The sequence below is a fragment of the Amblyomma americanum genome, chromosome 3 (genome assembly GCF_052857255.1).
Source record: "Amblyomma americanum isolate KBUSLIRL-KWMA chromosome 3, ASM5285725v1, whole genome shotgun sequence".
Lineage (NCBI taxonomy): Eukaryota > Metazoa > Arthropoda > Arachnida > Ixodida > Ixodidae > Amblyomma > Amblyomma americanum.
In genome coordinates, this window is record NC_135499.1 from 183,500,887 (window position 1) to 183,514,585 (window position 13,699).

The window sequence follows — 13,699 nt, forward strand, 5'->3', positions numbered from 1 at the left end:
AACGACGCCAGCTTTTCATTGACACGGGTTCCATAACGCAATACCGGTAAAACTTGGCGTGGCTCGCAACAACTGCAGAAAGCAACAGACCAGCACGGGTATTCCTGTGGCCATGCATAAAAATAAAATTCCTTGCCTGTGAATTAATGGCAATGCGCCCACAAAAATAAAGTGCTCATTTTATTTAACTAGTTTCTTTTACCTAATTAAAAACACGTCGTTTTTCTTGAGCTATAGATTCGTTGGAAGTACTGACTGCTGTCAGTATCAGCTTGGCCAGTACTGACTCAGGCGCCGGCCAAGCGGTTTTCTAGAAGCGATGGTAATCTGTTCGTGTACCCTCCTAGGTAGTAGAATTTTTTACCGGTGGGTGCCCCGAGTACACGAAGCTTTACTGTACTAGCAGTGCAGTCCTTTAATCACTATAGTCGCCCGGTGCTGCTAAAACTGCTGGGATGCACGCAGGAAACCATGGATCTAATGCTGCAACGAGTTGCTTTTGTGTTATACAGGTTCGGATACTCCTATCGTGATTTAGAAGTCTGTGACAAACAACATATACTAAATAAAGCGAGAAAACTTTCTGTGAACAGTCAAAAGAACGTATTTTAGAATCGTAGAGAATTTTTATGGATAATTTTTTTATCTGTGGACGAATACCTCAGTTCTATTTGAATTTTTGCTTTGTTTCTTTTAGTAGGGCCAGTCCACAAAGTCGTGGCGTTGTCGTGTGCGACAAAAGGCCACACCTCCACCATCTTACAAGTATCCAGGGATCCAAGGAGGGGGGGGGGGAGCAAGGGGCGGTGGTTAAGCCTCCCCCCCCCCCCCAACCGTCCCGTCTCGTACAAAATACTTTTCCACGAGCCCATCCAGTAAAAAAAATTCTGACTACGCGCCTGCTTGCTTAAATGTAACGTCATCGCTTATTATTTTTTTTTTTGTGGCTTCTAGGAAGAAGGTAAAAGGTAGCTTTCACGAAAAACGTTAGTATGCCGCTCTATAGACTCTGTGGAATCGGCAACTTTCCTTTCATGCTCGCTGTCTCGTTATACACGGCAAAACATGGTTTCGCACGTCCAGAATCAATGTTGGGAACACAATGGCTAGTTGTCAGTCTCTATCAATGCAGACAGCGGCTAAACACGGTCGAAAACACGGAGGACGTTTTCGTGTGTGCAGTCGCTCCCCTTTGCCGTTAAGAAGAGCTTCGAGCTCAACGTTCAGCTCGATCCCTGACCCATGCTTTAATTTCCAGTATGTTCGTGACAAGCACCTTCCTTATACCTTGGCACTTCGCATAACAAAATGTATTTTCTTTCATGTTCCTTTTTTGATAATTTTTTCAGTCTTTGAAAAAATATAAACAGTGTTATTGTTACTGATACAGGAGGTCCCAGTGCAGTTCCAGTAAAGGAATACACGGCATCCTCCTTTATAATCTTTGAGGTATCAGTATACGTTGCGTTTGTAATTTTATTGTAATCCTAGCTTTAGGGACGAATGAACCACTCAGTGTTAAACCGTTAGTACTGTGCATATTAGTCTATGTGTGCTACCCATGCGCATGTCTGTATACTGTATGATTCAGCCATATAAACTGCAAAGCTGTGATCCTGTGGGCTAACTAACAAGTACAAGAGTCCTTGAGGTCTTTATTCTGATGTGCAGACGGTTGCGGCTTCGAATATAAAAATTCTGTAGTCCACAGTAAAGACACTTTTCGCGAAGGGTGGAAGCTACACTAAACCGCCGACTCGCTGGCACCCCTTGCACTAAATAGCACTAAATCAAGTTCTTTTTCACGTCACTTACACTATAAAGACTAAATTTTTTTTAGTTCTATGTGGACCGTATGCAGTGAACACATTGACTTTCAGATTGAAAAATGCTGCCGCGGTGGCTCGGTGGTTATGGCGCTTGGCTGCTGACCCGAAAGACGCGGGTTCGATCCCGGTCGCTACGGTCGAATTTCGATCGAGGCAAAATTCTAGAGGCCCGTGTACTGTGTGATGGCAGTGCACGCTAAAGGATCACAGGTGGTGAAAATTTCGGGAGCCCTTCACTACGGCGCCTTTCAAGCGTGAGTTGCATTGGGAAGTTAAACTCCAATGAACGTTAAACCTCTTAAATTGAAAGGAACAATCCAACGATGGCCTTCTGTTGTTTGCCAGTGAAATATGTCTGTGGCATCACAGAAAACAGATGAACTTGCTGTCGGGAAAATTTTGAAAGACCAGGCGTTAAATGGAGTAGAACGCCCTAGTCGTTAGCGTAGAGACGTTAGCGTAGAGGCGTTAGCGTAGAGGCGTTAGCGCCATAGTCGTTAGTGTCAAGCAGCGATCGCTGTTCGGGGTTATTAAAAAGCTTTCCGATCTGTCAAGCCGGAGTGTCGCCGCCGTAATGTCCTCGACTCCTGATGAGCGTTTCCGAATACGATCCATCTAAACTTTCAGATTGCGTAGTCCAGCAATGTCACGCAATTTTCCACCTGCAATCGCCTTGCGTAAAGGCCATTCTCCTCCCTGTACTTTAAATATGGCTGATAACGCCCCACTAGTTCTTTTTTTAATAAAGCAATCAATCGTGCACTCAAAGTTCACGTGATTCCGTAGGCAGGGTCAGGAGAAGGTCCACGACAGAAAGCACATCTGCGTCTGTGAGACTATATCTATATTAGAACTGGATGCAATCACGCCTTTGTTGCGGCCGGTGCTTTCAATGGGTGAGTGAGAAAGTGAGTGGATGAGTTGGAACTCTGTACTTCGCACAACATCTTTGGTCCTAGGCGCCGATTGGCGGAGGTCGTAGAAGTCAGTATTCGCAACGCGTCTTAAGATGAAGAAATTGCGTTTAGAGATACTGAAAATGGTGCCCCGATTTTGCCTCGTTACAAACCTTCATTATACTGGCTGTTTCACTTAAGACTGTAAACAATTTTTTATATTAGTTTTCTGAGTTATAAAAGGGCTTTTTTCGGCATAGCATTGTCATCGGTGGAGTGCTTAAGAATATATTCAGAAGACGTCCCTACCAGCATCAGGAGAGGTCCCTACCGGCAGGTTTGGGAATTAGTATTGAATAGTCAACTTTATAAATCTTATTATTTGACATCCTGACAATTCAAAGGCCTGTAGCCCACAGTAATTAATATCCAAATGTTTTTTTTGGAATTTCAAAAATGCCATTCCCGTCGCCGCTGCAGCGCCAGCAATTCTGGGGCCACACATGGCGGAAGCCGAACCCGCGCGAGCAGCACAACACGCCTATGTGCGCGCGTCACACATCGGCACGCATTTCTCGTGATCTCTGCCGACTGATACGGGCGCTGATATGGAATGACCAGAATAACTAAAAGCTCGAGAAGCTGATATAGATTTTACTTACGGTGGGCTACAGGCCGCGCAATGGATAAGGTGGTTAACAGTAATAGTTAGCAAGTTGACGATTAGTATCAGTTAATCAGCCTGCTTAACTAACTACACCACTCACAATGCCAAGCCGAAAAAAGCGTTACTCTAACTCAAAACGGGTATTTCTTAAAATTGCTGGCAGTCTCAAGTGAAATACCCTGTAAACCCGCATAGCCCCCCGTAAGTCATCAATGTGCATTTTAATTTGGTTTAGGTTTATGGGGGTTAAACGTCCCAAAGCGCCCCAGGCTATGAGGGAAGCCGTCGTGAAGGGCTCCAGAAATTTCGACCACGTTTTCTCTCACAGATCCCTCAGAAATCCGGCAAACATACTGTGCAAAAAAAAAAAAATCCTGGGCTAGTAATTCAGGACATTCACCAGTTACTCAAAATAACTGGAAAGTTAGGGTGTGACATACCCAATAATTCTGGTGGACAAAAACATATTTTGGGTGAAAATTGTTTATGAACGCAATTTTTTCATACATTTTAACACTGCACTCACCTCGTAATCTCGCTTCCCCTCATCCCCTCGGAAGGCTTGCATCTTTTTGCTATTAACGTTTTTGCTATCGTTAGCCTTTTATATGGCTGAAGACAGCAAAACGTATATGACTTTAAATGGCAGCCTTAACTAATCGATGCGAGCGACAAAAAAGCTTTAAAACATCTTACTACGCATCGAAAGAATGGATTATCACCCTCAATATTTCCATAACAATAGCTTATAATATTGGAATATTCAAAATACTTCTGCAAGAAAGTTGTACTTGGAACTGCTGTGAGCACTTCGTTAGCTCGTGATAGATCGACAAAACTGGTACAAGGTGTATCCTGCGTTATCTCCTGGTTCAGGTAAAACGAACTGTAATCTTAACTTGCGCCGTACATTTATGTGCTATACTGCGACAGTGAGCCAATACGACGTTAGGCACGGGCGCCATATGTGCGCGACACGGGACAAGGGGAAGACCAGGGGGCTATAACGTGCGGAAGCCGTACAGCGCCGGCCACCTGGGCCAAAGTGCTCCGCTACGTGCTCTTCGCGTGACCCAGTGATCAAGCGATCGAAACAGCCACCTTGTGTATGGCAGCAGCTCAATTGATCGTATATCGCCAGGTGCAGCTCCCCCGCTGGGAGAGAAGAAGTCGTGGAAGGCTTACTTCTTCGTTGTGCTTTCTTCGCTACCAGTGACAAATCTACGGGCACCAAGCTGCGGCTGCAGAGTTTCTGTAGAGTTTCCAAGAAAAGAATGGATGGGAGATGGAAGCTGTCTAAGGAAAGCAGGATTTGTGACCCCATAAGTGAGGCAGTGCGTACGTATACGACTACACGTTGACCCTTTTCTGTCTCCTCTTTGGCCTGTCATTATGGGGACTGCGGCTTTGTTCACCTGTTCGATGTGCGACTTGATTCGCCACGGCATGGTAAGAAGAGTGCATTCTACGCTCTGAAATTTTGGTCTGATCTAAGACTGACATTTACTGTCACATTTTCCTTACTGCGTGGTAGTTCTCATCAATTACAGAGCACTTGGCAAACCAGCATGTAGAACTACACATCAAGTGACTGGAAATTGTAGCAGGAACTGACCGGTACAGTGTTTATACTGTAGTGCAGTTCGTCACTATCAGCATATTTTTGAGCTAATTCGTTGGCCCGTGGACGTGGACCACACGTGGCGCAGATAGCACTATTTCTATCGACAGTATGTTCACTTTCTGATTGGTACCGTCACGGTAATGACTATGATTTGTTATCTTACGATTTGGAACCAACCACTTTGGACATGGATGCCTAGACATTACGAATTTGCGAAACCCTGAATGAAGTCGACTCCGGCTTTAAACAAATTAAATCACTCGATGAAGGCTTCCTGTGCATCTTCCATTCATTGTGCTTCTTTATCTGTAACGGGAAAAGGAGGAAAACAATTTAATTAAATGCCAGTAATGCTGCCCGGTGGAAAAGGTTTTGTTGTGCTAACTACTGTTGATGATCCGCCGCATTCGAATGAAGCCGAAACCTTGAGGGCAAAGCGCACTGAAGCGGCAAAATGTGCGAACTGATTAACGGCTGACAAAATGAAGGATGCTTCCGACGCAACAAGATTACGAGTTTGAATTATCTATCTTGGGTGGAGTGTTTTGTTGTTAAAGGGGTCACGACACTTACTTTTGGAATATAAACTGTTTATTGCACCTAACACGCCATGCGCTAGGTTCCAAAGTTTGAAACTCCCAGCTTTTTAAAGTAATTTTTTTTTAGTTTCTTCCTAAGCAGCCTGCTGGCCTGGCAACAGTCGTAATCGCTGACAACGTCGACAAACTCTCCCGCACGCCGTGTCTTGTGCTGCCTGTTTTGCGGGTGTTCAAGGCTGACCCGGCGTGGGAGGTGGGCGCTTTATAGTCTGTGCAGCAAGGTAACGGTAATTTTCCTTTTTTTTTCTTTCTGCAGAGCATGCGAACTTAGTGACCCTTTAGATGTGGGAATAATCGCTCGATTCTCCTCATCGCCGCCATAGAAAAGCGAATAACTGCGGAATGCGTTCTTGTTCTGATATTACATTATTCATATCGCATGAAATAAATATCTTTCTTCAGGACCCCACGTTATGCGCCACGTTCATTGCTTGTATGCAGTAATACGCGCAGAGGAAAGCGTGGTGTTGGGCTCTGTTATCGCCTGACAAGGGTGGCTATAATGTCGAATCGTTGAGTGGAATGTGAAAATAACATCGAGCCAGCACTATAATCACTCTCACGACACGAAATAATACGATTGCACTTTTCGCTAGGGCAGGACGCAGCAGGTTTAACTCATGCTCCCTCCTTGGTTACGAAGGTGCTAGTGCTTGGCTGCTAGGAACTAGCAGCCAAGCACTAGCACGTCCTAGGCTACGTCAATTCCGTTGCCGGTTTGGAAGTTGTATGCGCAGAAGGGTTCCCTGTTAGCTCGACGCAATATGGCAAACTCCTGATGCCATCTCGAAATACGAGCGCACTTCACAGTTGCAGTTCTCGCGCGTGCAGTACTTTTTGCTATTTGCCTATGTCGTTGTTTACCTCATCAGGCCTTTTATGAACGAAGTTGCTTAAACACTCTTAGTCGTGAAGTGGTGCAGCGTGAAGGGGTAACAGAAAATGAGATTTCAGGAAACTTGTAAAGGTTTTTTTTACGTGAGAGAGCAAACGAGTGGGTATGCTAAAGAAATTTTTGAAAAATATTATTTTTGAAATATTTTAGAGTCATGGTGCACTGTAGAAGGCAACGAATGGCGCGTTATAGTGCACCAAGTTGCTGAGTCTACACCGTGTTGAAAGGAGACGCCAATGGCGCAGACGTTTGTGATTACACGATTTGATAAAAATTCAATCCTAATACAGGGAGACCAACTTGGGTAACAAACATCACTGGTGGCTGGGTTTTAGACGCCCCCCCCCCCCCCCCGGCCTTTCCGCTCATTATTCTATCTCTAGCCTAAATTCAAGTTAGCACATATCCTTTCTCGAATCATAAACATAAAATTATCATGCTAGTGGCTTTCTACAAATTCGAAAAATAAACCCTTGCTCCTACTGATGTTAGGAAGCCCCGCTGAAATTTTACCGTTAGCTCGACTTATTTCAAAGTGGTTTATCAGCGCTACGATGAAACAGAATTCTATAGCTGCACAGTCGGATTGCTGCATTAATGCAATCGTGTGTCTAAAATTCAGGTATGTTGCCTTTAGGTGAAAAGTCACAGCTGACGCCTCAAGCTAATCATGGTGTACATTGTATTGCATGCATCCTGAAGAGAATGCGCGGACGTGCAAGAAAAAAAAGTCCCAAAACCTTCGCTGTTTGTTTTTATTAGCACTCGCGTGTGCGATCACAGATACTGCAAAGGCGGAACAGGGCTCGAACTCGCCCTTGTCTGGAAATCACGACGGACGTACCTCACTCACCTCAGCCGAGTCGTTGGAGAGGTTCACCTACGTAGCTGCACTATGTCGCTGCTGTGGAATTTGACAATAACGTCCACGCTTGTCACATTCGCTTCATGAGAGGTCAAAAGGGGTCAAGTTTTGGAGCCGCAGTTCGAGAGGAAAAAAATCGAATTCATCCGCAAACATAAGCAGCTAAATACTCCGGTACACGACCGGATGCCGTCTGACTTGTTCTTTCCCTCCCTTCCTTAGGTGCACAGAAAGAAGAATGTTTTATCTTGCGATTTTCCTATCGACCCTGCCAGCGGTGCTGTGTGCTAAATCGCAGCCTCACATCGTATTCTTCCTAGCTGATGACTTGGTAAGTGAGTGATTGTGACTATGTATTATTTCTTATACATACCAAGGGGCACTGAAGCTGTCGTTTGATTAATATATTCTTTTAGTTATCATTGTAGCTTGCTCTGCGAGGGCACGCGACAAAAGTGATGAACGGAGCGTTTCTGCACACAATGGCTCGGCATATACGAAGCTCTGTCCTCACTTGAACTACCTATCGCCTAGATGATTCACGAAGTTTGAAGGTCTTTGTGCGAGATGGAGGCTCATTGATTGAAATCCTTTAGAACGTGAGCGCGGCATAAAGTTGAGACAAGTGGTGTATATTTATCATTGCATATATCTGAGGACAATTACTGAATGGAGTAAACTTAATAGCGGGACTGTTAATCATAATTCTTTAGTGAGGTTTGAAAAGTGCCTGCAAATGTTATGAATTTGAGCGTTTATATACTTGTATATTGTTTGTTCTTTTCCCATCCTGCTATTATCTGTACTAGATCGCAGTATCTATAAATAAATAAATAAATAAAATATATGCTTGTTTATCTCGCTGACCTCTCTCGACATTCTTATTTTTCTCCCTGAGGTTTCAAAGCAACAATTCTCCACTCGCGATTAAGACGCGATTGTTTTTCAACTTTGGCTTGTTTCCTATAACAACACATCCATATGACGGCAGTTGTACGGTAAGGAGTTATGGGGTTTTTAATTAAGGAGATAAATGCGTTCTCCCCCACTTAAACGCGCCTGACACCGTTCAAAACCGCCGGACCCCATCCCGTGATCGCGTACGCTACCGAGCGCACGTCGACCACGGCGGGCCTGTTGAAGTTAAGCACCAGTACAAGGTCATTTCCAAAAAAAAAGTTAATTTGCACTAACCATGAAGAGGATTGATAGAGCAGCGGTGAAAATGATCACCAGCCCGACTTGTCTAGCTGGACCTGATATCAATTACTTCTGGCAAGAAATGTCGTATTGTAATGGGCCATGTCGCATCTGAACTGCACCTCATGAAAAAATCACCGATCTTTACAGTCGAACGCCTCCTCATTTGATCAAAAGCAGGGCATTTGTCTTTATTATATTTCGCTGTACTCTTGTATTCCCAACAATTAATACGCATTGGAATATAAATTACACCGAATTTAGCGCATTGATTCCTTGCGCAATCCACCCACGTAAAAGTGATGCACTGACGCTCATGCACTCTTTCGATCTGTTGGTTTCCAGGCTGCATGCATCCTGAAGCATGCTGAGGTTACAAACTACACTTCGTGAGACAAGAGGCATCCGGCTTACTTTTGCCTTGTTAGGCATCGTCATTTTCTCATTGTTATCACCAAGGGCCGTTTTGCATTTCCTTTGTCCTCTCTCACTAAACTTATTTCTACCCATCTCATTGTTAAAAAAAGAGGAGCAGTGAAAGGAGTATTTGTCTTGCAAAGGGTTTTTGCCGCGTACAAACGCAGCCGGCTTTAACCCGAACCCAAGCAAAGAATACACGTTATGGGGCTCAGTTCGGCGTTCTCGGGCAAATAAATGTTTTTTTACGTGGAATGATTTTTCTTTTTTTTACGTCGAAGGAGCTATTTTTTTTACGTCGAAGGCAAGATGTGGTAACCAGGCTTAGCGGAGATTCACACTGCCGTTTGTAGAAGTAAAGCAACCATCCACTGAAGCTCTCAGCATTATGTGGCATCGATCAAAACAAGCTCGTCAGATTGATCTAAATGTCTTGCAGCCAGCCGCTTTGTACACGGTTTGAGGACGTCAAAAGGCCTTCGTTTTAGAGCAATACTGGAGAAGAAAAGCTCAACTTCCATGTTTCGACGGACTGCTGCCAGAGTTTCCTTGAGGCGGTGGGATAGCAGGAAATCAAGAAAGTTATCGTTGCGTTCCAGCATGCAAAACGTCAATTCTAACCCTCAACGGACATCACTTTCTCTTTCAGGGATGGGACGATGTGAGCTTCCACGGCTCATCTCAGATTCCCACTCCCAACCTGGATACGCTAGCGGCAGACGGTGTGATACTGAACACCTTCTACGCCCTGCCGACGTGCACCCCATCAAGAGTGGCGTTGATGACCGGACGTTACCCGATACGAATGGGTGAGGTTGGAAAAGAAACGCGAGGCTTGGACTCAGGTGCGGGTGGGGGGGAGGGGGGGCAACCATTGTTGATGATAGCTAAGGTGTTCAGAAAATCTGCAGCGCTTATCGCCGTCATTGCTGCAGATAAAGAGAGGAGTGTAAGCTAATTACTTCATTTATTTTTATGGACATTCAGGGCAGTGCATTAAGGAGTTCACAAGGTAACGCGGTAAAACTGAACTGAAGCTTACTGCATGAGCGCGAAAAGAAGCAGTCTACTAGCATATAAATAAGGCGCTATGATAAAAAAGCAGATATTTGTACATAACCTAATTATTCAATTAGATTGCGGCCGATTCAAACACTTTATATCGACAATTATTGCAACGAAGAAGGGAATGGGGTTTCTACCTTTCCAAAAGCCTCAGACAAAAGACTCTATATATGTTGAGGTAACACTTCTCGCAGGCTGAATGCTTCATCCATCTAGTGTACTAATTTTTTCTCTTGAAGCACATACTTCGTCATAACTGCACCCAAGGGTATGAGCTTTAGTAGATATTCTCTATTCGTACGACCACACACCCGTCATGGGTACGAAGTACAGTCAGCCTCCCTTCACTCGGGTGTAGATGTTTTGGGTCAATGTCAGAACCCCGACATCTATAAAGCCGTTCGTTGTATAAAAAAAAGCAGCTGCGGTCTGTCTAACGAGCGGGCTGGGTAAGCCTGGTGATTGTATCAATGGAAAATTATTTCATTTCTGTTTTGTTCAAGATGCCTCCTATCTTCAGGACGGCGAAAAGCAAGTTAATGTCGGTGTCTGCTACACTACCTAGGAGTATTGAAAATATGGGCTTAGATACGCGGCGTCCGTACGAACAGGGTAAAAATAGGAAAAGGTTTTTAACAGTCTAATGGAGGTGAAGGGTTTAGTTGCAAGGAGTGCGCCTCAAAAGGCTACTGAGTTATCAAAATACCATAGTAGAACCCTGACGCTGCTGTAGAATGAATTGTATGCAAAGCCTTTTTCACTCTCACGAAGATTAAAAGCTGTCTTCTCTCACTGTATATATCGTGTTTAGGCTTGCAAGGCATGCCCATATTAAACGGTGAGCCTCGGGGCTTGCCGCTGGACGTCCCAATACTACCTCAGTACCTCAAGGAGCTGGGCTACGCAACTCACCTTGTTGGGAAGGTAACCACTAATTAAGTCTTCGCTTGCCTGGATGCTAGCCTCATTCATGTTTTTTTTTCAGTGACATTCATTTTATTGGGGTCATTATGTGTTAATGGCTCACTTTCCATTAGCCGTGTTGTTTATTGATCAAAAACGAAAACCGACCTATAAAACATACATTTGCTGATGGCAAGTCTATGCATTTAGGCGAAGAAATCAGTATTTAAAGAATGCAACCTTCACTTTAGCTCGCTACCATAATCCAGTTACATATGGAGTAGTACTAAAGGCCTGCGGCCGGGTCACCATTTTTCATGTCACTAAAGCGGTACCACTTACACAACATTCACAAGAACCACAACCCATAATCAATTTCTTGCTAGCAGCTAAACTGTCATGTAAGTCATCTCTGATCCTTTCGTTGGACTATTCCGAATGCTACTGCCACTGAAGCCGTGCAGTGCGGCCCGTTGAGACAAAACATACAAAGGTTTTATAATGCGTTATGTAGGACCACACGCAAATGAGCAGGTGGTTAAACTTGCCGAACATATCACTGAGGCTGGAGACCGGGCATTCGCTGACGCGTGTGAAATAGGGAAAGCGGCCAGAGCCGCTAAGCGCGCTGCTCAGCAAGAAGTAGAGAAATACAGCAGAAATGAAAGGCAGGGATGTTAACCAGGCAACGCCTGTTTGGCTACCTTGCAGGTATGCAGGGGTGATAACGGGAAAGAAAGAGAATATGAAAGATCTACTCAGTTCAATTTGTGAATGTTCTTTTAGCCGTTCTTTTATTGGTCATTTAGCCCGTAGCAACACAGAACGCCTATCTTAAGTCAACAGTCAGATGCCCAAGTTTGAGTCTTTAAATTGTTTTAATAATTTTAAGAAAATCGATTGAATGCGGCGACACGTATGCACCAGAAGCGGCAAGGAACGCACACCGCGCAGTCCAACTTGAAAAGAAGTGGCTCTTTTGCTTGCCGAAGCAGTTTCAAGAAGGCCGAACTGCCACCGTCCACTGACACCAGTGCATGGCCAGCGCTCCCCACATCCAAACACTATGCACCGTTGGAGAAATTCATGCTGCCAAAGCTGCAGTTGTGGCCGCCAAATAGCCCCAGGCCATCAGTGCTCGAATCAAAGCCAGAGGCAAAAAATCCAAACTCGCAATGCGCTTGTGCAGTAGTCCCCCACCAGTGATTTTGCGCGGCTGTAGAAACCACATATCCCGCCTACACCGTCGCAGGGAGGCTGTGATCAACAAGTACCAGCATCGGTGAGTCACAGCGCGTCCACAGCGCCAGACACTGCAGCCGCATCTGTGCAGGTCACTGGTCCAGCCTCAACCCCACCTATGTTTAAACATGGCATCCGACAGTTTGAGCGTGCAGCATTACCTCCAGCTCCAACATTACCTCCAATACCTCCACCTAACGAAGACCACAAAATTCAAACAGCCATCTGCAAAAGCTTACGCACGGAGCTAAGTCTCGCAATACGCAGCTATCTCATATTCAACTGAACGCCTTGTACAATACAGTAGAAGAGTGCTACACATCATGAAGCTCACCACCATCGCTTGACCACCTTCCGTCAAGGCCGTGCCATAATCGGCACGCTTGCACAGAGAACACCGCACCTCCAAGCAATCCCCGATTTTCGACTGTCTTGGGACCACCTATCCAACGTCACCATCCTGCCTCTACCCTACAACATGGGCCGGTAAAGGGATTGGGCATGCCGAGAAAAAAGACCATGTCACCTCAAGAAACCATGCCGTGAGTCTAAATATACAGATACATCCTTCGATGTGGCCGCAGCGCTGACTCAGTGGTTATGGCCCTCGGCTGCTGCCCCGAAAGACGCGGGTTGGATCCCGGCCGCGACGGTCAAATTTAGATGGAGAAATTCTAGAGGCCCGTGTAGTGTGCGATGTCAGGTCAAGTTAAAAAACACCAGTTGGTCGAAATTTCCGGAGCCCTTCACTACGGCGTCCCTCATATCCTGAGTTGCTTTCTGACGTTAAGCCTCCATGAACCATAAATATTATTCGATGCTACTTCGTCTGTAGGCCCCCGCCTTCAGGAAGTCAGTCATCATACCGGCGTTCGTTATCCGACCTCAGCTGAAATAAAATAAAAATCAGAAGCGATCCTCCACCACCCCCCTCGCCAGACTAACACGATCACCAGGCGCACGAACAGCCAGAACGGCCTCCGTGACTTCGCTGCCAACATGTTCCCGCGGTGTGTCCACTACACAGCTACCTTCACAAGCATCCAGATGTGTACGTCCTCCTGGAATGAATTCCTGGTCAGCAGGTGGTAGAAGAGAACGAACGGGCACAAGCTCTCGCTCGCAACTCGTCTCCGAGCAGCCCTTCTCCTTGGTCGGATGAATACAACCCAATGGAAGAGCAGGCTATACACCGAAAATGCCGAAGAGGAAGACTGAAAGAACTATGACACACCAACCGCAACCTTCCTACCCATTCACCACACCTTACTCGACGCGAACGTACTAGCCACCCTCGCTGTGTCAGGTATGTGAAGCCAACCCCCAACAAACATACATGTTGGACTTGTCACGTGCCATAGAGTCACCACACTACCTGACACGCAGATTCCTACCCTATTCTTAGGGGAGCTGGACCACTCCTCGTGCTGCACTCCGCATAATGTTGTGGCCATTTCCTGTTGCTCATATCGCCCACGTGCAGGGGGATATACCGAC

General features: G+C 45.5%; 1 protein-coding gene across 1 annotated transcript in view; it reads left to right on the forward strand.

The window, feature by feature from the left end:
* The first annotated feature begins 7,613 nt into the window (after positions 1-7,613).
* LOC144124309 (uncharacterized) overlaps positions 7,614-13,699 on the forward strand; it is a 42,440-nt gene continuing 36,354 nt past the window's right edge. Inside the window, exons 1-3 of the mRNA XM_077656944.1 lie at positions 7,614-7,706; positions 9,642-9,801; positions 10,869-10,981. Coding sequence (XP_077513070.1) covers positions 7,614-7,706; positions 9,642-9,801; positions 10,869-10,981 — 366 coding nt within the window. The remainder of the gene's footprint in view (positions 7,707-9,641; positions 9,802-10,868; positions 10,982-13,699) is intronic.